General features: G+C 39.7%; 1 protein-coding gene across 1 annotated transcript in view; it reads left to right on the top strand.

Moving 5' to 3' along the window:
* meis1a (Meis homeobox 1 a) overlaps nt 1–23,384 on the top strand; it is a 33,577-nt gene extending 10,193 nt beyond the window's left edge. The window contains exons 8-13 of the mRNA XM_053615117.1: nt 5,258–5,403; nt 14,332–14,408; nt 17,917–17,975; nt 18,508–18,597; nt 19,330–19,412; nt 21,319–23,384. Coding sequence (XP_053471092.1) covers nt 5,258–5,403; nt 14,332–14,408; nt 17,917–17,975; nt 18,508–18,597; nt 19,330–19,373 — 416 coding nt within the window. The 3' untranslated portion in view covers nt 19,374–19,412; nt 21,319–23,384. The remainder of the gene's footprint in view (nt 1–5,257; nt 5,404–14,331; nt 14,409–17,916; nt 17,976–18,507; nt 18,598–19,329; nt 19,413–21,318) is intronic.
* The last annotated feature ends 535 nt before the right edge of the window (nt 23,385–23,919 follow it).

Below are 23,919 nucleotides of genomic sequence, written 5' to 3'. Positions count from 1 at the left end.
CACACACACACACACACACACATAGTGGCTGTCATATTAGCATGAGTATTTGTGAAGTGCGCACCGTGTGCCAAGTGAAACAGAGCTGCTGAGGTTTTGTCATCTCTTGCATAGGTTTACACTTTAGCACCACCCCAGGGGTTCACTACTTCTACTACTACTACTACTACGCACACACATATACACACACACACATACACACACACACACACACACACACACACAAACACACACGCACACACACACACACATGTACGCATATGGGAATGAAGATATTTTAGGTTTTTAGTGAAGCTGGAGTGTGTGTGTGTGTGTGTCTGTGTGTGTGTGTGTGTAGATTAGTCAGGAAATGGTGCGTGGTGGATCGAAAGAGAGTCTGGTCTGCGCTATTCAAGCCTGTGCACCAAACCATGGCCAATAAAAAACAGCATACACACTTCCCCAAAGCATTCATGTGCGTGCAAATGTGTGTGTGTGTGTGTGTGTGTGTGTGTGTCTGGTTGTGTGTTTCCTCACAGCTGTTTGGCTGTCTCTGTCAGAATAACATGCTCCCTTAGTTGAGAAGAAAGATCATGTGTTTAGGCATATTTCTACTTTTTTGTGTTACTGTCCTGAAGTAGAACTACACAGTTCCCCAATGAGTTCCTGTTCTGCGTTTCCACCACACTTCAGGAACCGTGACTGTTGTGTAGAACAACAACGGTGATGCAAGCAATGGTTATGTCACTTAAGTGGATATACTATAAGCCTAAGTTTCTTAAAAAGTTCTTGGGTTCTTGGCAACATATCTGATGGTAAATGCACCTAAAGTTCTGGGGTTCCTGAAAAAGTTCTTCGGTTGTTTTCAGTGTATCTGCAGTGGAAATGCATTAACAAAATTTGCCCAAGTTTAGGAACACCATCGTGTATCTCAAACCCTTCCTTTCCCCCTCACATTAGACAAAACACCGACATTTGGCGCTGTAAGCCCAAATCTACTAGTTCCTGGTCCATAAAAATTACCTACTCTGGTGCAGGAACAAAAAAAAAAACATTTGCAGAAGTACAGTATGGCCCAGGAGATAATAGTGGTCCTAATTCCTCCAGCAGGAGTGCACCTAAAGTTCCAGAATCCCTGAAAATGTTCCTGTATTCCTGAAAAGGTATCTGCAGTGTACCTGACATTCCTTGAGTTCCTGAAAAAGTCCTTGGGTTCCTCTTAATACACCTGCAGTGTAAATGTGCCTAAGATTCTCAACGTTCCCGACGAACCAAAACTTAGGTTCCTGAAAATGTTCTTCCTGTGGAAACACACCTAAAGTTCTTGAGTCCCTGAAACGTTTTGTGTGTTCCTGACCAAGTTCCTGCAGCGGAAAATCACTTTACAAACGTCTAAACATGGTTCAGTTTATACAGGTTTTTCCCACATTAACACCAAACCCTGAGACACTGCAGGTCCCGGTCTTTACTTTGAACCAATACAGGAACATTCAAGTCTCCAGGTTTCCTCTCCAGAGGAAGCGAGGTTCCTGCTCAAGCGTAGCAGTCGAGAGAAGCTTTCCACTGTCTTCCATTCACTTCGAGTCATCTTTGAAAAACAAAAGATACATGTCTTGTCGTCTGGAACTTATCCACTTGTGGAGACAGTAAACAGTTTATTATTTGAACCACAAGCTTGACAATTGGCTCATTGTTTCAAAATAACCATGAGTTCAAACTAGCTAGGGGCAAGCCGATGATGTCACCACAGGTTTGTCTCATGGTAGTGCAGCGACCACTACTGTTGTCTCTTGTGGGCGTGGCCTATCTGAGTTGTGATAAGCAATGCTAATAGCTAGCGGTAGAAACCTCCAGCTTCTGTACAACACGATATGATTTCAATTCTTAAGGCAATGATTCATTATTTGATTCATATACCATTGAATCTGCTCCGATACGATTCAGTTCATTTAACAACGATACGATTTTTATACGATATCAATTAGTGGCCTCAGATTGATACGTGACCAACTTTGTTTGCCTACAGTTTATTCGCAAATGATACTTACACAGAGAAGGACTATTTTACGTATCAGAGTTACGGGCAAATCCTCTTGCTAGCCTGTTATGTTCTTATGTCATTGACGACAAATCGATTTATTATTGTTGCCTCGATTCATTTCGATCGTTGCGTTTTAAATCGATGCACCAATCTAAATCGTCCGAGCGTTACACTCTTAGTAAAAGCCAAAATGTATACAATCAACTGTCTAATTTTGTAATAAAACTCAGGAAAAGATTAAAAAAAAAAACGTGGTTATTGGTTTAGCTTCTGTCTTCTGATTTCCCATCGTTGCCTCAGAACTGGACCCGAGTGGGAGCTGAAGTTCTGAGAGTAGAGACTTCTGGGGACATCGGACAACCCGTGCCATAGAACTTCCCGGAGCCAATCGTCGCAATGCATTCGTCGCCGTTCCGCATCATAGCTCATTTGCATAGAATTGTTTGTCCTCGACACCAGAATCACCGCCTCGTGTCGTAAACGTACATGTGAAATTGTCACGTTGTTGTTTGCGACAGCTCAGAGTTTGTGTTTTTCTACAAGTACGTCATAAATGTGACAGGAAGCTCCTTTAGATGTGTTTATTTCCTATAACAACACATCCCAAAGTGTTTACTTTCTCTTATACCACAGCAATTTACCAACGCTTACCTTTATTTATTTATTTTCCTTTAAATTAAAGAACAACTTGTTGTACGTTTTATTCGTTTTTAGTTTACATTTGATGTTGTGGATCATCTGTGAAACAAAGTACTTTCGTAATTTCTTCGTACGCTTTTGCCATTCTCTCACTGTCTCTTAAATCTAACTTGTAATAAAGAACCCGCAAAATGCAACGTCCTCTGTGCGGAAAACTGAAAGCTTTTCCTCTGACTGTTACTGACACTGGAAACATGAATGTGAAATAAACATCTCCTTACAGAAAAGCTCACCGAATCAACCATTTCTATTTTTCTATTTTATTTTATTAGACTTGGGTTATGTGGAGTGTCCTCCATACAAGTCCCTGGGAATGAGCTGTTACTATAGAACGCATATAACGTAATTAGCACGAGTGTGCTAATATAAACCCGCGGTTTGCACTTTTGTCAGAGCTTCTGTTATAGAAAATGATTCGACACGTCCTGACCAATCAGAATCGAGAATTCAACCTTACCGGGGTAAAATTTCACTTTGATGATCCTATTTCCTGCTAGTCAGCTAGCTGGATTTATTTTCACCCACTGCAAAAAAAAAGAAAAAGAAAAAAAAAAGGACATAATACAACCAAGGTTAAAGCCTTCATTTATCGCTTAATCAGTCACTACTAGGTCAACTGTATTTTTTTAAACAGAAAAAAAAGAAAAAGAAAGACCTGCTTACCACCGAACACTAAAACTAGCCTTTCCTCAGCCCTGATGAAAAAAGCTAAAGGTTAGCAAAGCCAAAAAGTAAAAAAAAACAAACAAAACAAAACAAAAAAACACAACCCTCAGCTATCAAAACTGTTTTCCCAAGCTCTCACTTGTAATTATGACTTTAATGAAAATTTAAGTGCAAACTCTAGGTCTGAAACTTATAGCACATGAAGACAGCGTGAAATAACTATCAGTGGTCTCTGCTAAAAGGCTAAAAGGTTAGCGTAGATCAGGGTTAGCATTATTAATTACGCATCTCTAATGAATGGAATGATCTCAGAGGCATCACAAGGCAGTTTTTGTATGGATGTGTGTGTGTGTGTGTGTATGTGTGTTTGTGTGTGTTTGTGTGTGTGCTCCTTGGCCAGATGGACTCAGTATAAATACACATAACTGCACAAATAAACTGTAGCAGCACAAACCATGTTTTAGAGCTTGATGCGCGCACACACACACACACACACACACACACACACAGATGAACTCTGTTGGCTAGTGTATATGTATGTTTGATGCGTTTGTACGTGTTAGCCTGCATGTGTGTGTGTGTGTGTGTGTGTGTGTGTGTGTGTGTGTATGTGTAATAGTCAGGAAGTGACATTCCTTATGATAGCAAATGCTAACTGTACTGCTATGTAGCCTGTGCGTTTAAAGGGTGGAGCAGGGTAAGAAGGTTAATGCCGGGTCTGTAAAACAGGAATTAAATACTTCAGATCTTAGAAATGTTTTTTATTTTAAATGTTTAGCTCCTCTCGGATGGCTTAGACCGACAGTACAGATTTGTATTTGGGACAAACGTGTTACCTCAGCGCTAAATTCACCTCAGCTCCACAGTGTGATCACCAGAAACATTTCATGATTAGCACGCTAATGTAGTTAATGTTTAGGAAAAATTATTGTATATATATATATATATTAATATATTAATGTTATTGAACATTATTTGGATTTTTATTATATATTTAAACAGGTTTGGCTGCTGTTAAATAAATCACTACACATAATGCTGCAAATCGAGACTCAAGATACTCACAACTCACTTTCAATTGTGAGCTAGTTTGCTTCCGGTTAGCTAGCTGGGTAGCTAATGAATTTTTACATGACATGTTTAAGCTGATTTTACAGTGTTTTTTTTGTATGAAGTCCATTACATTTAATGTTTTTACTAAACTTTTTCATTAAGCTCTGCAGTTAGCTAGCTGGCTAGATAGTAGGAATGACTGGAGGAAATGGTTTTAGATGGCTAATCAGATCGTATAGATTTGTGTTACCTCGGCGCTAAATTCACCTCAGCCAAGGAATCAAAGTGCTAGGCTAGCTACTTTAGGTAATGGTAGTGAAAATTATTTTGATTTTTATGTTATATTTTGAGCGATTTGGCTGCTGTTAAAGTACGATGATGCTAATCACCGGATACTAAAGATAAATACTAGTATCAATTTATGACAAATGCTAGCTAGTTTACTAGCAGTTAGCTAGCCGGCTTGTTAGTAGGGATGGCAGGAGGAGACGGCGAATTTTTCAGTGGTTTAAATGAAAATTTTCGTATATTATATTTAGAAGATTTTGCGCAAGCTTCCGCTACGTTTGGCTGTTTTTTAGATATATACGGATTTGTGAAACATACATGTTTGCGAAAATAAATAGAGCCCAATGTTTAATGTCAATATCGACATCTACAGTATGTTCCCCTTTTTCGTAAGTCTGAAACAAAAAGTGAAAGATTTACATGTGAATTTATTGTCAATAAGAGTTTATTTTACCACCCTCTTAAAAAAACGCTATATAAACATACAAGCGCATTTATAGAAAGTTATTTATGGGACGCTTTCAACAACAGGTGACCTTTTGGACCACGGTGCTGCTTCTCCAAGCACAGGGGATGACGACGAGACGGACAAGGACAGGAGGAACAACAAAAAACGAGGGATTTTCCCTAAAGTGGCAACCAACATCATGCGAGCGTGGTTGTTCCAGCACCTAACAGTAGGAACAAATATTTAATTAAATTTTACTCTTGGCTTTTTTTGTTGTTGTTGTTGAGTTTTCCATTGTTGTGTACACAAACGGCATAAATGTCTTATAGGAATCGTATATGAAAGCTATGCAGCTCTGTGTTTATGGATGTTTAAGGAGGAGTGGAAGAATTTATTTTACTGTTTGAGCAAATCGTGGGCCTCCTAAAGGACAACATTCCACACCAGCCATTACACATACGCAGTTTATTCACGACCAGAAAATTTGCCTTAAAACACATATCACACAGGCAGTTTGATTGTAAGATTAAACACAATAAAAATGTTATAGGCTACTGGGGAGACTCTTAAAAAGCCATACATTACAGTACAGCTCAGCCTAAAGTGCTGGTGCTATCGGTTTACAATGATTTTACAAGGGCTGCATTACGTTAAGGGTTCGCAGACACAAGAGTATAAACACACAACGCAAGGCCAAAGACTGTGAAGAATAATCTTATCAAGTGAAAATATCTTAAATATAGGCAGAATTATGGAATATTTTTCATTATATGATTCATAAAACAATTATATTATAGTTCTATTGTCTAATAGTTCTATTTTCTATATTAAGACATTGTTTTTATCAAGCGTATATTTCTAGAAATATGAAAAAAAGATTGAAAAACTGGGAATCTGGAAATAGGTGTAATAATTTAATTTGTTGGATCATAATCTCAAAATGAGAAATGTTTAAAAATATTTAATACACTTGATATTTTTTTTTATTGCAATGCATCTCTAAAGAGTTAGGACATAAACAACAGCAAAAAAAATTTAGCAGATATTTGGGCCTCCAAGCACCCGTAGTTCCATACTTGCACTCCTCGCTTGTATAATGTAATATATTAACTTCATAATTTTCCTATGTACGCACTATATTTAATAGAGCAAAGAGAAATTCACATATTTATTCCCATACTAGAATTTTTAAAAACGTACTTTATTGAAAGAATTTAACTTTGAAAACTGAAAGGTTTTGGTGTATTTTTTATTTATTTATTTATTTTTTTACAAATTATTAAAACATTTTGGTCTAAATGACTTTTAAACATTTTTAAAATTTTTATTTTATATCTTTAATTTTAAGGAATTCCTTTGGATCAAGACACTGCGAACAGTCAATGGGGTAGATTTCAAAAATTCATTAAAAAATTAGTACCACTGCAATTAGAAAGAATCAGACTGCAGTAATAAAAGGGTCATTTGTGGATATACAGTATGTGAGCTACTTACATTGCAACTTCTTTCTTTTAGCGTTCACAAAATATCAAATGATTACTGTTAGAGGTAGGAAACATTACGGCAAGAATTTTAAAAATGTTTTTGGATAGACTGTGACACAAAGTGGCCCAACACCAAATTTAAGCCATTTTTGTCATACAGAAAAAAAAAATCTGTGTTCAAATTCCTTATTGTCATTTTCCTTTTATTGTAAATAATCGTTACTTGGAAAGTACCTGTACTGTCCAAAAACTACAGTAAATATTCTGCAGTAAAAAAAATTAAATACCAGATGAAGGCTTACATAAATATTTAATAAAGACTTTAATAAATATTATTAAATATAGCCAACCATCTTAATGTTAAAAATAGATTAAGTAAAGGTTTATGTTACTGTGATGAAGTAGGAGAACTTATCGAGCCTCATCAGATTCAACCCTTTGTTAAATTTGTTCTTTCGGTCATTTTTTTTGGCATTTTGTACTTTCAATTTTATACATAGATTTTTGGCATTGTTTAGCACCAAAAAAAAAACCCAAAAAAACCCCCAGTCTGTACATTTTTTTCAGCACAAATTGGATGTTGGACTACTGATCAGAAGGTTGTGAGTTTTGAGTGTGTCACTGTTGGGCCCTTGAGCAAGGCCCTTACCCCTCAAATGCTCAGTTTTATAAATGTGATAAATGTAAGTAGCTCTGGATAAGCGCGTCTGACAAATGAATAAATAATAATAATTTGTAAATTTGCCGTAAACGTAAACAGAAAGAAACTTGGAAGAAAAAAAAAAAAACCATGACAAATGTATCTAGAAATTCACATCTATTTTGATCACGTTTCTAGCAAATCTGTGTGAATTGCTAGATGCGTTAGTGTTTCTCACTTTGTTACTGTTGGCAGCTACACAGTTGACTGAATGGGCAAAAAGTTTATTCAGATTTCCAGTAGAATTTATCTAGAAAAAAATTATACCATGCCTTTGGGATACAGAGTCTTTTTTTTTGTTTTAAGGGCAGAATTATGTGTATAAATTGAAAGTACAAAATATCCAAACAGGAAACAGGAACAGGAAAAAGTAGTCGCCAAAAAATGAGGAGAACATATCTAGCAGATAACATATTTGCTAAAATAAATAATAATAAAAAAAACATGATCAAATGAATTAAAAAAAAAAAATCTGTGTGAAAATGTTAATTGGGGAACAAATTCCAGGACGTTAGGAGGACTTACAAAGTATAATGAAAGTATCCGCACTTTGTTCAGAAGTTCTCAGCAGGCGTTTATGAGCTATGAATGAAAACGATCATTTATATAAATGTACAGAATGTGTCTTGTTTAAAAATGTGCCTTTGGTTTGAAAAAAATTCACACCATGAAGGCATGTAGCTGTCTCTTCCCTTCTATCGCTATTTTACTTAAGCGTGCACACACACACACACACACACACACACACACACACACACACACACACGGGCTGTACTCTGTGTTGGGTAATTAGCGTGTAATTTGCCGCCCTCCTGTTAGCAGATGTGCAGCAGAGTGTGTTAAGCCTCGAGCAGCAGTGAACGGGAACAGCGCTGGCATTCGTCTCTCATTTCATATCTCACTAATCAAACGCATGCCCCCGATGACACACGTCCTGCGTTAACGTTCTGTAGCGGCCAATAAAACATCACACTGCAGGTTTTTTTTTATTTTTTTTTTAGGTGCGACAGAAAACGCTTAATGCACGTGCAGGGTTTAGGACACGTGCTGTAATGTAACACAGACTCACAGTGTTGTGTCGCCGGTGTTGTGACTCCGTTTTTGCATGCCCATGAATTCATACTTGTCGATGTACTTTAATTCTGGAGGCGTTTTCCGGTAACTGCAATAGTTAAGTGGGCCAAGTAGCACAAAATACGTGCGGTAGGCCTGTTGTTTCACAAAGACCTAGAAACGCGTGCTACAAATCGTTAGAACGTCGGACACGTGGACAAACTTTGTCTAAGTTCTCCAAAGCTTGTTAAAGGTCAGAGGTCACAGATACCATAGAATCCTTCATTTGTCCGGCTGCTCATATCTCGCAGAGTAACCCGCGGAGAAAGTACACACCACAGCAGAACGGTCCGACCCGTCCCCATCCTCTGAGCTCCCTTTGATGTCACGAGATCTGAAATAGAAGAAAAGGAGAATGTATTCGAGACTCCAGCACTCACCCACCCACCCGCACGCTCTCCCTCTTAAACTCTCACTGTGTACATTTCATATTCATGCTGATGTTTGTAAAATTTAATTTCGCCGACCTACGCCTGCTGATTATTGCTTAATTTCATCTTCAGGGTGGCTGTCAGAATCCCAGGCGCCAGGCTAATTAACAAGTCCGTGGTGTTTTACACACGCACGCACACACACACACACACACACACACACACACACACATATAAGTTTGTCTTACTCTACTTATGAGGACTTTTCATTGTGGGGACCTGTCTAATGGGGCCCAGTAAGATTATTCCAATCCTTTTGGAGAAATTCGCTCCCCACCAAGATTTAAAAACATTCCCCCACACACACGCACACACAGCTTCGTCTTACTCTACTTATGAGGACCTTCCATTCAAATAGTTATTCATACAGCTAATTATTACTATGCTACACCTAAATCTAACTTGAACCTGGAACCTCAGTAACCAGAAGGAAACTTTTTGGTTCTTTTATTTTTATTTTATTTTATTTTATTGTCTCAACAAAAAAAGGGGGGTGGGGGTGGGGTGGAGAAGCAGTTTTCGTTGTGAGGACCTGCCTAATGAGGACCAGTCAGATTATTCCTATTGGAGAAATTCGGTCCCCACCAAGATTTAAAAACATGCCCATACACACACACACACACACACACACACACACACGCGTCCGCACACATATTTACTTTTGCACCATAGATCAGAGACTGGCAGCACTGCCCTCTTCATGACTTGTCCTCTTTTTATTAACAGCCTCTGGTTTCCTACATTTGTGGCTTTTTATTTTTATCTCCAGCGGGTTTTTTTCACGCTACTGATTTTAGTTTTGTGCCTTTTCTGTTTGCCTTACCGTTCCTTTTGAAGTGCCGAGACATTTGGAAGCAATGAACGAGACTCTATTAGTGTCACTAAGGTAAATGGGTGAAAAACATTGTTGAGGTGGAGGAGGGTTGTTTTTTTTTTTTTTACATTTTTTTTTTTTTATAGTAAATGGGGGGCCAAAGATCCCTTGGTTTTCCCAATTCTCCTCCTCTCCTCTCCTCCATCTGTCCAGGGTCGAACTCACTGTTATCAAAACATCATCCATTACAGAGCTGACAGCCTCATCGAGGGACCCAGGACCCTGCAAAAAGCCGTGGGGAATTTCCGTCACTGCCCCGAGCCGAAAGCAGGGGAAAAAATAGGGAGGGGGTGAAGGAAAAAAAGAAAAATGAAGGAGAGAATGAAAGAGAGGAAAGGCGATTCATCATGAGAGCTCATTTTTCCCCTCCCTTTGAGGTGGTAAGCGAAGATTGGTGGAGTGAAGAGAGATGGAGAGGCAGGGGATTATCAGAAAATCCACTCGCTCCCTGACTTTGTGTTTTATTCACAATCCTGAGTTTGTGAAGTCACTTTTGTTGATTACGAAAGATTCCATGTTACAGTTCGTAAAGCACCTAGAATTGAACAGATACATAGTTTTAGTGACTACAAGTCATTTCCACATACGGTGTATTTTACATCACAGTAATGCAAGAAATGCTCTGAATTATATACTTAATAATGTGGAAAGCACGAGTTATACTTTGTGTTTTGAAACCATAAGTACATAGTAACCGATGTATAAAAACAAATAACAATAACAACAAAAAACAATTACTTAATTCTAAAAAGTAATACAGTAAATATAGTAGTAAATATTACTACACCGCAAAAAATAATTGAAAACAAGTCGAAATATCTTGAATATGGGCAAATGTATGAAATATTTCTTATTGTGACATGATTATAAATCAAATATAAGAATAATCAGCTTGTTTATTGATGATTTTACACAGTTCAGTCTTAAGATTGTTCATAAAAAATCAAAAAAAATTTTTTAAATCAAAAATCTAAACGAAGGCAAGAAATAATACTTCAGTGGGCGGGACCTACGGTACAGTAGAGATAACATACACCTTATCTAATGTGTTAAATATATTAAATAGGCTAAGATGGCAGAGAGAAATGAAACGCAAGAGAGTTGAATGCAAAAAAAAAAAAAACCCAAACAAAAACAAAACATTATAAAGTATTGTAAAGACATTCGGACATTTATCGTGTTCGATTTTCACAACGATATTTCGTTTTGTCTTGCTCTACTTATGAGGACTTTTCATTATGGGGACCTGTCTAATGGGGACCAGTAAGATTATGCCTATCCTTTTGGAGATACACCTTATCTAATGTGTTAAATATATTAAAAAGGCTAAGATGGAAGAGAGAAATGAAACGTAAGAGAGTTGAATGCAAAAAAAAAAAAAAAAACCCCAAACAAAAACAAAACATTATGAAGTATTGTAAGGACGTTTGGAAAAATTATGATGTTCGATTTTCACTCCAACGTTTCGTTTTTGAATTCTTGGAATTGCTCGTATTTACAGATAAACGGTAAAAACAATTTTCCTTATTTTCATTGAACCTTTTGCATTGTATGTTGTCTTTGTTTTTGTTTGTTTGGTTTTTGTTTAATAGTTCTGTTAGGTGTACTATATTTTTAGGCAAACTTATCGGTTGTGGACGTCTAAATAAATAACAACAATTTGATTTTTTTGGAAATTTTGAAATTCGAAATTTTGTATATGGTGGTATTTTTCTTGTGTGGGTTACTCAGAGTAAAAAAAACAAAACAAATGTATTTTTTAAAAAAAAAACCAACCACACACGGCATTCTGCATATGTATACCTATGTTGACAATACAATACAAGTTCACATCATGATATATTTTATCACAATACATTATGCTAATACAATATTGAATTTTACAATTGAATAATTTTTTTTTTTTTATATTTCTGTGTTGGAGCGAGAATTCTGTTCTGTCATGTTTTCCAAACACTTCTAATTAACACCTATAATCCTGACACTATCGTATAATACTCTTCCTTTTGTATCTACACGGACTTACACCTACACTATAAGTGTCAATTTAACAACTGGGATTTTTACGTGTGTAAGAACGTCCGAAAAGGAAACATGCAGCAGCATCGTCAGATGTTTCGTGAGGAACCCGAATAGACAGACTTTTATCTCATGAACTTGGACACTGACGGAAAAAAAAAACCGCTTCCCATCTAGGCAGGTTAATCTCAGAGGAATGGTGGGGAGGTGGTGATAATTGGAAACATCCGTGATAAAAAATATCAATCTGTAGAAGACTCTAGCAGATTTTCTACTGTATTATTATTATTATTATTATTTTAATTCTGTTTAAAATGAAACGCTTCTTGATGGTTCCATTGGTAGTTTTTTTTTAAACACAGTATCTGTATACGCCTGTGCGCACACATGGCGTGTTTTAAAGGTGTTTTAACTTTAATTCCCCCACAATTACTGATAATTAGGGCACTAACAGTTTTACTACCCCAGAAAACAGGATAATCGCCTCCACACACACACTTACTTCCTCAACACCCAGGGAGCAAACCAGGCTCGTTCAGCTGTAAACCACTAAAGCTCACTAAAGCTCACCCTCCATTTGCTAGCAGAGCAATAGCGACAGGTGTTCAGCACCCAAACGCTGGACCCTGGCCGAGTTGTTAACGCCGCTGACCCGGGGTCAGATTTAGCGCCGGCCTCTCTGTATTTTCAGCTCCTGATGAGATTTAGCTTCTGATCCAGGGTCAGTGCGTAATCACACGCGGTGGTTTTGTTCATTTCCACGCAGATTTCCTCTGGGATTACGACCAGGGTTTAGGGGTTGTGTTGCCCTTGATTGTGGGATTGTTATTCGTAATTACTTTGTTGCTGTGCGTTTAGCAACCAGAATGTAAACGCGTTCAAATTAGCACCGCCGGCACCGAACGTTTCCTGTCGTCCTGTTGTTTTTATGCCTTTTGTTACGGAACTGTTCATACATCATTCCACATCATTCACCGGCGTGAAGGATTGTTAGCTCCTGAAATACTAAAAGATTTGTAGTATATTGCCACGAGATGCAAACAAATAAAGCGTCTGTGGAATTTTGTCTAATTCAAAGCTAAACCTAGACGTTTCCAAAGGGAAAAATTCACAACTGATCCATAACTTATGCTACTTTATTGTTCTAATCGCACATTAAAATATAATTTACTCATAGAAGACAGGCAAACTTCCTACTTATTTTGTTGCGTTCCAACTACACAACAGGCTAAAATAATTAGCTTAACTATAGCTAGCTTGCTAGAAAGCTTGCCTAGCTTCCTGGATCAACAAACAAACCTAGCTAGTTAGCAAGGCTGATCACATGACATCACAACTAGCCTTTATTTTCACTTCGCTTAGCTTAATGTGACCTCTCCAGCTGTAGGTTTGTTTAACGGTTTCTATTTATTTATGTTCAATGGTACAAATAGCCGTGTGAATGAGCAAACACACAAAATATGGATGACTAGCATCACGCTAAAGGCATGAGGACGTTAAGGACGTTCTAACGACTTAATTAAACTGTATTTTTAGTTAATAATTTGCTTTCTATAATTTGAACAACAGGGAGGTTCTTTAAAAAGCGACCATGTCCTTTTAATAGTACAACATAAAAAAAAATAAAAAGGTAACTTTTCACAAATAGCTGTACTAATAAGCTAACTAATTCCTCGTCGCTATTTTCTGGGCGTAGTGATGGTAAAAAATGCTGCGTTCGAATAAGAATACAAAAAAAGGTCGTAACTCCGAATTTCCGACCTACGAAAACACCAGAATGCTTCATCATATGATGTCAACATGGCTGCGTACACCGTCGACAGTAAATAAAACGCCACCTCGCGGATTTTAAACGAGATTAAAACAGCGTTTGTTTTAGCTCGGTCAACAGACCGAACAGTCTGAGAATGTGAACGTTAACTAGCCTCCTTCCTGCTAACAAAAGACTTTCACCTAGGCGTCCGTGTTCTTTCCCACTTTGTACCTCAAACGGACCAAGTACCCAGTCGATCTCAGACTTCCCGCTTCGGCGTACAAAGCTGTGTGATTAGTTCTCAGGTCTCTGTGTGCTTTTGTTAACGTTGTAGTTGCAGTATCTCCGCCCCTCATAGGTCATTGGTTTATTTTCTATAACCTCTCCTGTGTATTGTTATTATTTCATCACAGTGTGTATGCTGTATATTTCTTCCTCATGGCACCATTGAGTGTTTTTTTCTCTTCCAGTTCTGTGTTATGCTATTTTATTAAACCCTTTGTGCATTTCTATCCACTTTCCGTATACTTCCTTGCTCTCAAGTCGTCACCTAAAACCCAGCATTCGTCTGCGGTGTTTTCTTCCTCCGACAGACGGAGAAAAATATATCACAGGATACCAGATTAACTGTAAACATCCGATCCGATAGCAGCTTCAACTTCAGGAGCTTTACCACTGGATTTAAAACCCTGCTATCGGATAATGATCGTATTATTAGTGTGTATAGAAACAACCTTTATTTAAAATCAGTATAACTGACGTGTGTTCTCTGTCCTGTGTTAGCACCCGTACCCCTCTGAAGAGCAGAAGAAGCAGTTAGCTCAGGATACAGGTCTCACCATCCTCCAGGTCAACAACTGGTGAGTGTGTTTTCACCTTAAAGTCGCACGATTGTCGCACGACACGTTTTAGTTTGTGTATAGCGATGCGAAAAGTTCGTTCTCTCGATGCCTTCGTGTGTACAGAGTGACGCTAAAGCTAGTTTAATACGATTTCGCGTTTGTGTTCTTCGTATAAATGGCTTGTCGTGGCGGTGATATATATTATCTACCGTCCATATTTCTCAGTTGCCTAGCAACCGTATTTCTTTAACCACTCGCCTACGTCTTCACCGTCCCACATCGTACACACGAGTTCAGTCGGAACGCACCGAATTCTTTGACGTGGTGGTTCTTCTTCGTCCCCTCGGCGACGGGGACGTTCTAGAATGTTTGCCAGATCGTTCTAGAAGGCGGGTCGGATTTGGAACGGAGCAAATTCGTTTCCGCTGTAGTTCCGCGTTCGCTCGCCGACAGTGACGCTCTCGATCGTCCCTGGATCATTCTAGGACGCGAGTTCCATTGGTACGCACCAAAATCATTTTCATTGTAGGTACGCGATCTCTGGTGACGGTGCCAATCTAGAACGATTGCCAGATCTTTCTAGAATGCGCCTTTGCGTGGCACCAGTGTGGTCCGTTTTCAGAACAGGTGAGGGGGCGGCACAAGGAGTGCAAACAAGCACTTGTCAAATTAAACAGAATTTTCACAGTGAACAGCTGGACTGGTTTATTTAAACACGTACACCCACACACGCACACCCACACACACACACACACACACACACACACACACACACACACAAAGCCTGACCGCTACATAACCCCACATTACGGTGAGGCCAGGGGGACGTTTTATGATGGTGCGACCCATGTGTTTTTAAGTTCTGAGGTTAAGCAGCCCAAGTGTCCCTAGCAACACATATGCGCTCATTCCTGACCTAGACTTAAATGAATGAATCGTCCAGATTCAGTACTTTTTCAGTACTTGTCCTTAAAATGTATCCCATGAATTACGAAGTTCAACCACGACGCATGATGAGCGCATAGCGCTCGTGTTGTGCGAGCGCGTCTTGGTGAACAACCTTCATTCGCGGCTCTGTGAGAGAGCCTCGAATAGCTGTAGAATATTTACCACGTGCGTTGTATTTATGGTACATGCTTACCGTGTGAGTGAGGGTGCGGTGTGCGTGCGTGTGTATGATGAGGAGGCAGAGCCTGGCGCTCGTAAAAACCCAGCCTCATGGTGTGAAGCGAGGGGTCAGCCAAGGGTCAAACTTTTACCCCTAAAAGAGGGGGAAGGATTCGCAACCGTATGGGGTTTTGTTCTCGGCTCTGATTGGTCACTGGACAGGTGGCGTGTCGTAACGCAGCTGATTTATTGGCAACGGTGCTGATCTGGGGTCAGGTTTAATATTCATATCCCTGGTAATACGATGATACGGACTCTTCGAAGAAAAGGGTACTAAACTGCACCTTTCCTCGTCCTCGAGGTGGTACTCGTAAACGTACAAGTCTTGTGCGTACGTATGTCGTGTCTTTTACCTAGAAAGGTGCGTGCAGTGTAACGCTTGGTACCAAAAGGTAATTATGGTACATTTAAGTAATCGCTCAAGGTACACTATATCCACATGTATAAAAGGTACACGTGACGAGTTACGGTACAGTTTAGTACCCTTGTTTCCGAGAGACGGTGGAGAGAGTGATGTCTGATTATGGATTAGCACTTTAAATCATTTCAAATGGAATCACTTCTTCCACTCGCTTTAATGCTCTGAATCTCATTTAAAGTCAAGGACACCTTTTTTTAAAAAAAAAAATATTTTCAAGATTCGTTTGTCCTCCATAAATTATTTCAGCTCTTACCATTTCTGGTGCGTAACCTTCATTAGCCCAGCGCCGGCCATTTGTGGCGTACGACCCCCAGTTTTTTTTTTCCAAGGGAACAGGAAATGGAACTGTGCGCCCCGAGGTCAAACAGCGGGGACATAAATCATGTACGGACCCAGAGCACTGGCACCTTCAGGTCAGAGGTCACGAGGGGGTTTTTAGACTGAGGAAGACCAGAGCTGCACCTCTGCTCGGTGTGTGACGTCATGGGGTCGCAGAGTCAAAAGGTGAAAGGTCGAGCACTGTAGGGGACTAGATACTAAAAGCATTCTGAGGCTGCGTCTGTACACTGACATTAAAGGAGTACTCCACCGCGTTCCCAAACTAATCCCCGTTCGGCGCATCTGCAACGTGTGTGTGACGAACGCGGACTGGAGGTTCGACACGTCTCTCACGTTTCTGAATTGAACAGAGTGAATACACTTTCAAAGCGCGTTTAAAACTACAACCGTAACACTCTATTAATAACAGAGTGAACATTAACAGGTTTATTATCAGAGAAAGTCTCGAAGCTTTGAAGGTAAAAACAAAAGAAAAACGATGTAAATACGTCGTGTGCTGTAACAACAGGCTATGTGCTTGTCATCTAGCACCAATGAAAGAATTCTGTGCCTTGTGCCTAGTGATACATTCTAGCTTGATCGGATGATCGGTGTAAACTGTTACTGTTATGTTTACTATTATGTAGTCCCGCCCTTCAGACGCTACATAGGACATGTCTCCCAGAAGACAAAAATAATAACGGCTTACATCCTGTTGTTCTGCAAAGTTTACACTCCCCCTGTCTCTTAATGTATCGCGTTGCCTTCTTGAGCGTCGGTGAACATTTGCACCTCGTGTAATAGTCGTGTACGAGTCCCTCGGTCGTCCTCAGTGTGAAAAGATGGATCTGAACATCATATAGTCGCTGTTGGAAAGGAGTCAAATATGCAGAAGACGCTGGAAAAGCAGAGAACGTGCAGGACCTGGAGGATTTATTCTGAAGAACAGCGGGCAGTTTAACTTCTCAGGACTAACAAGGGACTCGTGAAGAACTCTCACACAACGTAAACACAGTCGTTGATCATCCAGGTAACGACACACGGGTTTAAGAATCGAGTGTGTGTAAACTTTTGAACTGGTTCATCTGTGTATCTTCAGTTATCATCGTGCCTTGCGGACTATAAGTAAAGAGCTGTTACGTGAAATAGCTTTTTTTGTTCTATAAAATAAATGTTTTTATTTATTTATTTATTTTTTTACTGAGGGAATCCAACGACTGACCTTAGACTTTCACCATTATAGGTGAGTTTGGAGTAAAGAGGTTTTTACGTTCTACGTCCAAATTCGGTCTAACAACAATCTGGGGAAAGACTTTCCCACTTTCAGGATAGGTTCCAGGTAGAAGCGCTTTAAAAACCCAGAACCCGTTGTGTTGGTGCGCCCAATGTATCATACCTACGCACACGCCCCTTGCTGTTTAGGATGAATAATTGAACACTAAGCTGCAAATCTAAGAGGTTAAACATCCGAAGAACCACCAAGAAACCATGTTTTCTTGGAACGTGCACTACACATGCAGTGGATCAAGATTCGGTTCCTTTCAATCCTTTAACAGTATTCTGTGATGAGAGGAAATGTGACTTATAACCAGGTTGTTCTCACTATATTTATCTCTCCAGGTTCATCAATGCCAGGAGAAGGATAGTCCAGCCGATGATCGATCAGTCGAACCGCGCAGGTGAGTCCACGCTGACGCTGTCCGACCCCCGCTAAAGCTACTCGTCCCGCCTGCCCTCTCACACACTTCCACTAAGTGGGTCCAATACAAACCAAAGATGTTAACAGAGTTCCAAGCGTCTTTATTAAGTGACACCAAACGAATCGATGAACCGAGTGACATATTTCATACTTCTATTCTCTCCTTTCTTTCTCTCTGTCTCTCTCTCTCTCTTGCTCTTTTTCTCCCGACTGTCTGAATCTTGTTTCTGTTGAGCTGTAGTAAAGTTTATGGGCTGTGAGGGGGGTGCGTGGCTCGGGCAGGCTCCAGGCCGAGTTGGGGAGGAGGGCCGGGGAAGTTCAAAGGCATTTCTGTGGGTCTGAACTGCTGCCCTCATGCCAGTTAACCAGACACAGCTCACAAACCCCATACGGACTGTACGCTAATGGGCTGCGGAGGGAGGGGAGCGGGGAACGGGAATGCACGACTGGAACGCTATGGCGGTATGTATTTGATTTTAGAAGGGTTCTGACCGGAGTGTATGTCGTTGCAGTGGGTCACAGTGGGCCATACACTCCTGACAGTCAGCCAATGGGAGGCTACATGTTGGACGGACAGGCTCACATGGCTGCCAGGGCCTCAGGTGACATTTTCAGTGCACATTATTGTACTGTTCACACATTTAAAGGGGCAGTGTGTAATGTTTAAAAGTGACCTGTAAGAAGTGTACGCATTTAAAGATTCTTTAGAGTGTAATTCGCAACTTTTCAGTGTAATGGATTTGCTAGTTTCTTTACTTCAGGCATGCGTTTACATTTTTCTGGCCCAGAAATTAGCTCCGCCTCCAGCTGAAACAAAACTGCTCAGCTTTCCTTTTTTTTTTTTTTTTTTTTTACTTAAAAGGCTAACAAACAGAAAATTATAACTTCGTAGTTATTATTGCAGTTAGAATTCACCTTATTGACTTCCTTAGTTACAGGAGTAACTTCCTTAGTAACAAGGTCAATTTCCTAAATTGCTGGGTCAAGGTCCTTAGATAGCTTAAATAGCATTAACTTGCTAACTTGGATAGTTTCTTTATTTCAGGCCTTTTTAGACCACAAATTAGCCTGTTCCTTTTCCTTAAAAGGCAACACACAAGGCAAACAGAGATTCAAACAGAGATTCAGGTTTTTTTTTAAATCACAGCTGTAATTCACCTCACAGGCAGCAGAGGGCTCTGTATATTACAAGCTGCTCCTTTAAACACATTTAAACAACCGATATTTGAATTGTACCAGAATGAGAGACTCGACAGTGAATGATTCTTTCTCTCTCTCTCTCTCTCTCTCTCTCTCTCTCTCTCTCTCTCTCTCTCTCTCTCTCTCTCTCTCAGGTTCACTGGGGATGGGGATGGACAGTCAATGGCACTACATGTAACCAATGTCTAATGCATCTTAACACCTACCTAGGTGTCAGGTAAGTCCAGTCAATTGTGTGTGTGTGTGTGTGTGTGTGTGTTTATAAATGTTGATATGGAGAAACTTTCTCTCAGACGTTTATTTAACTTGAATGGAAGGAGTCTCCAGTGTCAGTGCTTTGTAACAGTCAGTAGGTTTTCCACCACAGGAAAGTCTTCACAACACAATTGTTGTTGTTTTTTTTTAAATATCAGTTTCCCCATTTCCCATTGAGAAATATTCTTTTGTGAGAGAAACTTTTTTGAGTCAGGGTGAAAAATGATGAAGGAAAGAAAGGACAAGCTGAAGAAAGAGAGAGAGAGAGAGAGAGAGAGAGAGAGAGAGAGAGAGCTTGTTAGTGCCTCTGCGGGTATGCTGCTTTTGTCTTCCTCTTTGTGATTCATTGTATTCAAACAAATACATCTGTCATATCCCATAATGCCCCACAATGACTGTACAGTTGATCTCCACCCTTTCTGCATGCAATCCACAGAGCTGAGAGAGTTTGCCGTCCTTAATCCCTCCCTGTTTCTCTCTCTTTTGTTAAATTCACTTATTATTTGCTCAGCTGGGTTTTTTTTTCTTCTTTGACGCAAACACACTGAACTTAGTTAGCGCTTGTGTCCCACGCTGATGTCACAGGGTGATGTTGTTATTGATTGTGCAGTTACAAAGGTGTTTAATGGAAGAAATCCAGTGTAGGAGTAGTGGAGACATTGGTGTAAAACTACGATACAGCAGAGACTCGGCTCGGCTAGTTAGCGATCCGCGAGATGACGAGCGCGATGGTGTCGACGGCGGTGTTAGCAGGAAAGTTCGAGCTTTGGACGCTGATGTGTTCGAGCAGAGTGAGAGCGAACGGGGCAGACTAAAGCACTAAAGCGCCGCTGCATGGCTCTGTTTGTGTAGAGATGAAAAGAGGGTTAAATCCCACAGTCGAATAGCATTCTGGTATGTGTTCATTATAAATCTTGTTGAGCAAGTCACTCAGGGTGTACTTTTCCCTTGAAGGGTTCCCTCATAAAGGTGCAAACTTCCGTCTCACAGGAACAAAGACAATACAGCAATGACCAAAAATTTGTAAACATCACAATTCACCAGAACACCAAATGTAAACGTATTTTCCTTTAACTCTATTTCCTTTTCAAAGAAATGTAGTTCAAGTTGCCTTTTCAAAGAGGGTTCCTAAGTAGAACCCTCTACAGGAAGAAAGAAAACGGTGATTAGTTCAGTTTTACCACCAGAATACGGCCGCGTTCTTATCTTTCCGAACCCTACAACTTCCCCATTAGAACAGGTTCAAAGCAACACCATTTTAGGGAGTGAAGGAACCCGTAACCCTTGGAGAACCCTACATTCTTCCCAATAGGGTGATGAAACTGAGAACCAGTGACACAAGACAAGAGGCATGGGAATATCTCACCGTCATTAGAATAAAGAGTGTGGATAATATTACAGTGTATTATGACTTTCACTAAACAAGACCTACAGTGCTGACGTTAATGTTAACTACACTTCCTTTAAGCAGGTACACAACCAGAATAAACAGCACAAAGCGATAAAAAAAAAAAACAACACATCTTATGCGTCTCGTAATTGTCGTCTACGATGACTGGATGGTATACGGCGTTGTAAAAGCCAGAAGTACAACGCGTAAAAATCCTCCACGGTTGTTTTTATTTTCATGCCGCTCATTAGGAAAGTCCCACAGCTGAAAATGGAGCGGTCTGGCTCTTATAAAAATAGCGGAAAGACTTTCTGAAAATGTCGTCTGGGTCCTTCAAGCAGCACTGGCTCCAGTACTGACGAAAGAATAGAGAATCGATTTTGTACGCCGTAAACGCTGATATTTCTCTGTTCACTGTTGTTTTCTGCCTCTGAGACCGAAACACACTGAACGCTCGCTTTGGATCTTTTTCTTACAGCACCAAAGATGGCGACTCGTCAACGCTACAAATCCCAGAAGCCTGATAAATGACCTCTCCGTGGCTTAAGGAATGCAAGCGCCTCGCTGCCACCACAGAGACTGCTGCAGCGGGCCGTTACAGCCGTCTCGTTCAAAATGGCCGCCCCAGCTGGAGTCTGGCGAGGACCGGGACATCAATCATAATGGGTCAAAAAAAAAAAAAAAAAAGATAAAAAGAAAACACCTCTACTACTCCCAGCCTTACCTGCTGTAGGCCTGGAGACGAAGACTGGACTGCCTTAAAGGATAAGGACACTCGAATGTTAAGCCTCAAAAAAAATACTTTATCCAGGTGTTTAAATGGTGTTTCTTTGTCAAATTCTAGGGTTTGGAGCCCAAAAATGACCTCCCGTAGATGGCTAACAGAAAGTCATTTACTACTGTTAGCATAAAAATAATGATCAATATCATGTTGTTGGGTTATTTTGTGGATTGTTAATGCATTTACCTAAATATTTAACTCTGAATTGTTATTTATGTATTTGCTTGAATTGTAACATCAGCCTTGTAGCAGGAGTTACTTTTATTCCTTCACCAAGATGTCTGTAGTTACAGCATCAGCTTCCTTAGTTACAGCATCGGTTTCTGTAGTTAAATGATCAACTTCCTTAGTTACAGCATCAACTTCCTTAGTTACAGCATCAACTTCCTTAGTTACAATATCAGCAGTCTTGGTTACAGCATCAACTTCCTTAGTTACAGTATCATCAGTCTTGGTTACAGCATCAACTTCCTTAGTTGCAGCATCAACTTCCTTAGTTACAATATCAGCAGTCTTGGTTACAGCATCAACTTCCTTAGTTACAGTATCATCAGTCTTGGTTACAGCATCAACTTCCTTAGTTGCAGCATCAACTTCCTTAGTTACAATATCAGCAGTCTTGGTTACAGCATCAACTTCCTTAGTTACAGTATCAGCAGTCTTGGTTACAGCATCAACTTCCTTAGTTGCAGCATCAACTTCCTTAGTTACAATATCAGCAGTCTTGGTTACAGCATCAACTTCCTTAGTTACAGTATCAGCAGTCTTGGTTACAGCATCAACTTCCTTAGTTGCAGCATCAACTTCCTTAGTTGCAGCATCAACTTCCTTAGTTACAGCATCAATTTCCTTAGTTACAGTATCAGCAGTCTGGGTTACAGCATCAACTTCCTTAGTTACAGCATCAGCTTCCTTTGAAACAACATCAACTTCCTTAGTTACAGCATCAGCTTCCTTTGATACAACATCAACTTCCTTAGTTACAGAATAGCCTTATTATTTACACCATCAACTTGCCTAGTTACAATATTAACTTTCGCAGTTATTGGATCAGCTTCCTTAGTTACAGCTTCAACTTGCTTAGTTACAGCATCAACTTATTATTTACACCATTTCCTTCCTTAGTTACAATATTAACTTTCGTAGTCAGAAGATCAGCTTCCTTAGTTACAGGATCGTTTTGGCGTTGATGGAGGGAGAACCACCTGAAAGTATCTCCGTTACCGCTAGGCAAAATGGCAGAAGGATGATTTCTGGACAAGACGCTGATTTCTGGAGGGTCTTTCTGCAGGGTTGATGAGAGCGTGTCTCTGTGAAAACGGTAGCCACAGAAAAACCAAACTTTTCAGATCACCATACGCGATGAAAACTTTTGGCACACGGAGACCGTAATGTCTTACCACTTTGTATAGAAACACATCATTTTGCCAAGAGGTAAAATAACACCTTGCATAAGATTTACAAGCGTTCCATCTCTTTAACAAAGAATATCACTTGAATAGTCCAAAAACCAAAAAAACCCCCAAAAAACCAGTGTGTCCCCCATTGAAGTGTATTGGAGGTCACTTTTGTGCTCTCTCAAATCCACCCCAAAACCACGCTGAATAAAATATGCATTTTGAGGTTTAACAGTGACCTTTAAGAAGTTAAAAACAATTTTCTCACCAGCAGCAGGAGGACCTGCACACAGTTTAAGGATCTACTTCATTGGGATCTACGTGGAATTACGTAAAAAAAAAAAAAAAAAAAAAAAAAGAAAGAAAGGCAAGGCCTGGAGAAGGACATTGCAAAATAAAAAAAAAATAAAAAAAATTGCTTGTATTGATGGTACGGTTTGATTTTAGATGACATAGGCACTAAGCTTGCAAACTTTTAAGGTTGATTGTATAATTTTGTAGTGCTGCAAACACCAAATGCAACGACGTTTACCTTTACAAACATGCCGCAGATGCATCGACGTTTTCCAAAAAAAAAAAAAAAAACAACAACAAAAAAAACCGAATGTTATCGCGTTTCTGCCGCATTGCATATCTCTCGAATGAGTAACGGTGCTCAACGAAGATCCTGAAAAAAGATGATTGTAAATGTTCTGGTTTGTATCGGTGCACCATGTTCTGTATTTTCCGCACTATGTGTGTTTGTGTGTGAGAGTGCGTGTGCTGTTTTCATAAAACTTTTTACCTCAATAGCTGATGGCTGGTTTTTAAAAAATGTATTTTTACATTTTTTTAAAAAAAATTTATTTATTTTTTAGCAATAAGGTGAAGGCAGCACACTGGAGCTGGACGTGTGTGCCAC

The sequence above is a fragment of the Ictalurus furcatus genome, chromosome 26, assembly GCF_023375685.1.
Source record: "Ictalurus furcatus strain D&B chromosome 26, Billie_1.0, whole genome shotgun sequence".
NCBI lineage: Eukaryota > Metazoa > Chordata > Actinopteri > Siluriformes > Ictaluridae > Ictalurus > Ictalurus furcatus.
The sequence above is the reverse complement of the archived record's forward strand: the minus strand, read 5'-3'. Positions and strand labels throughout refer to the sequence as shown.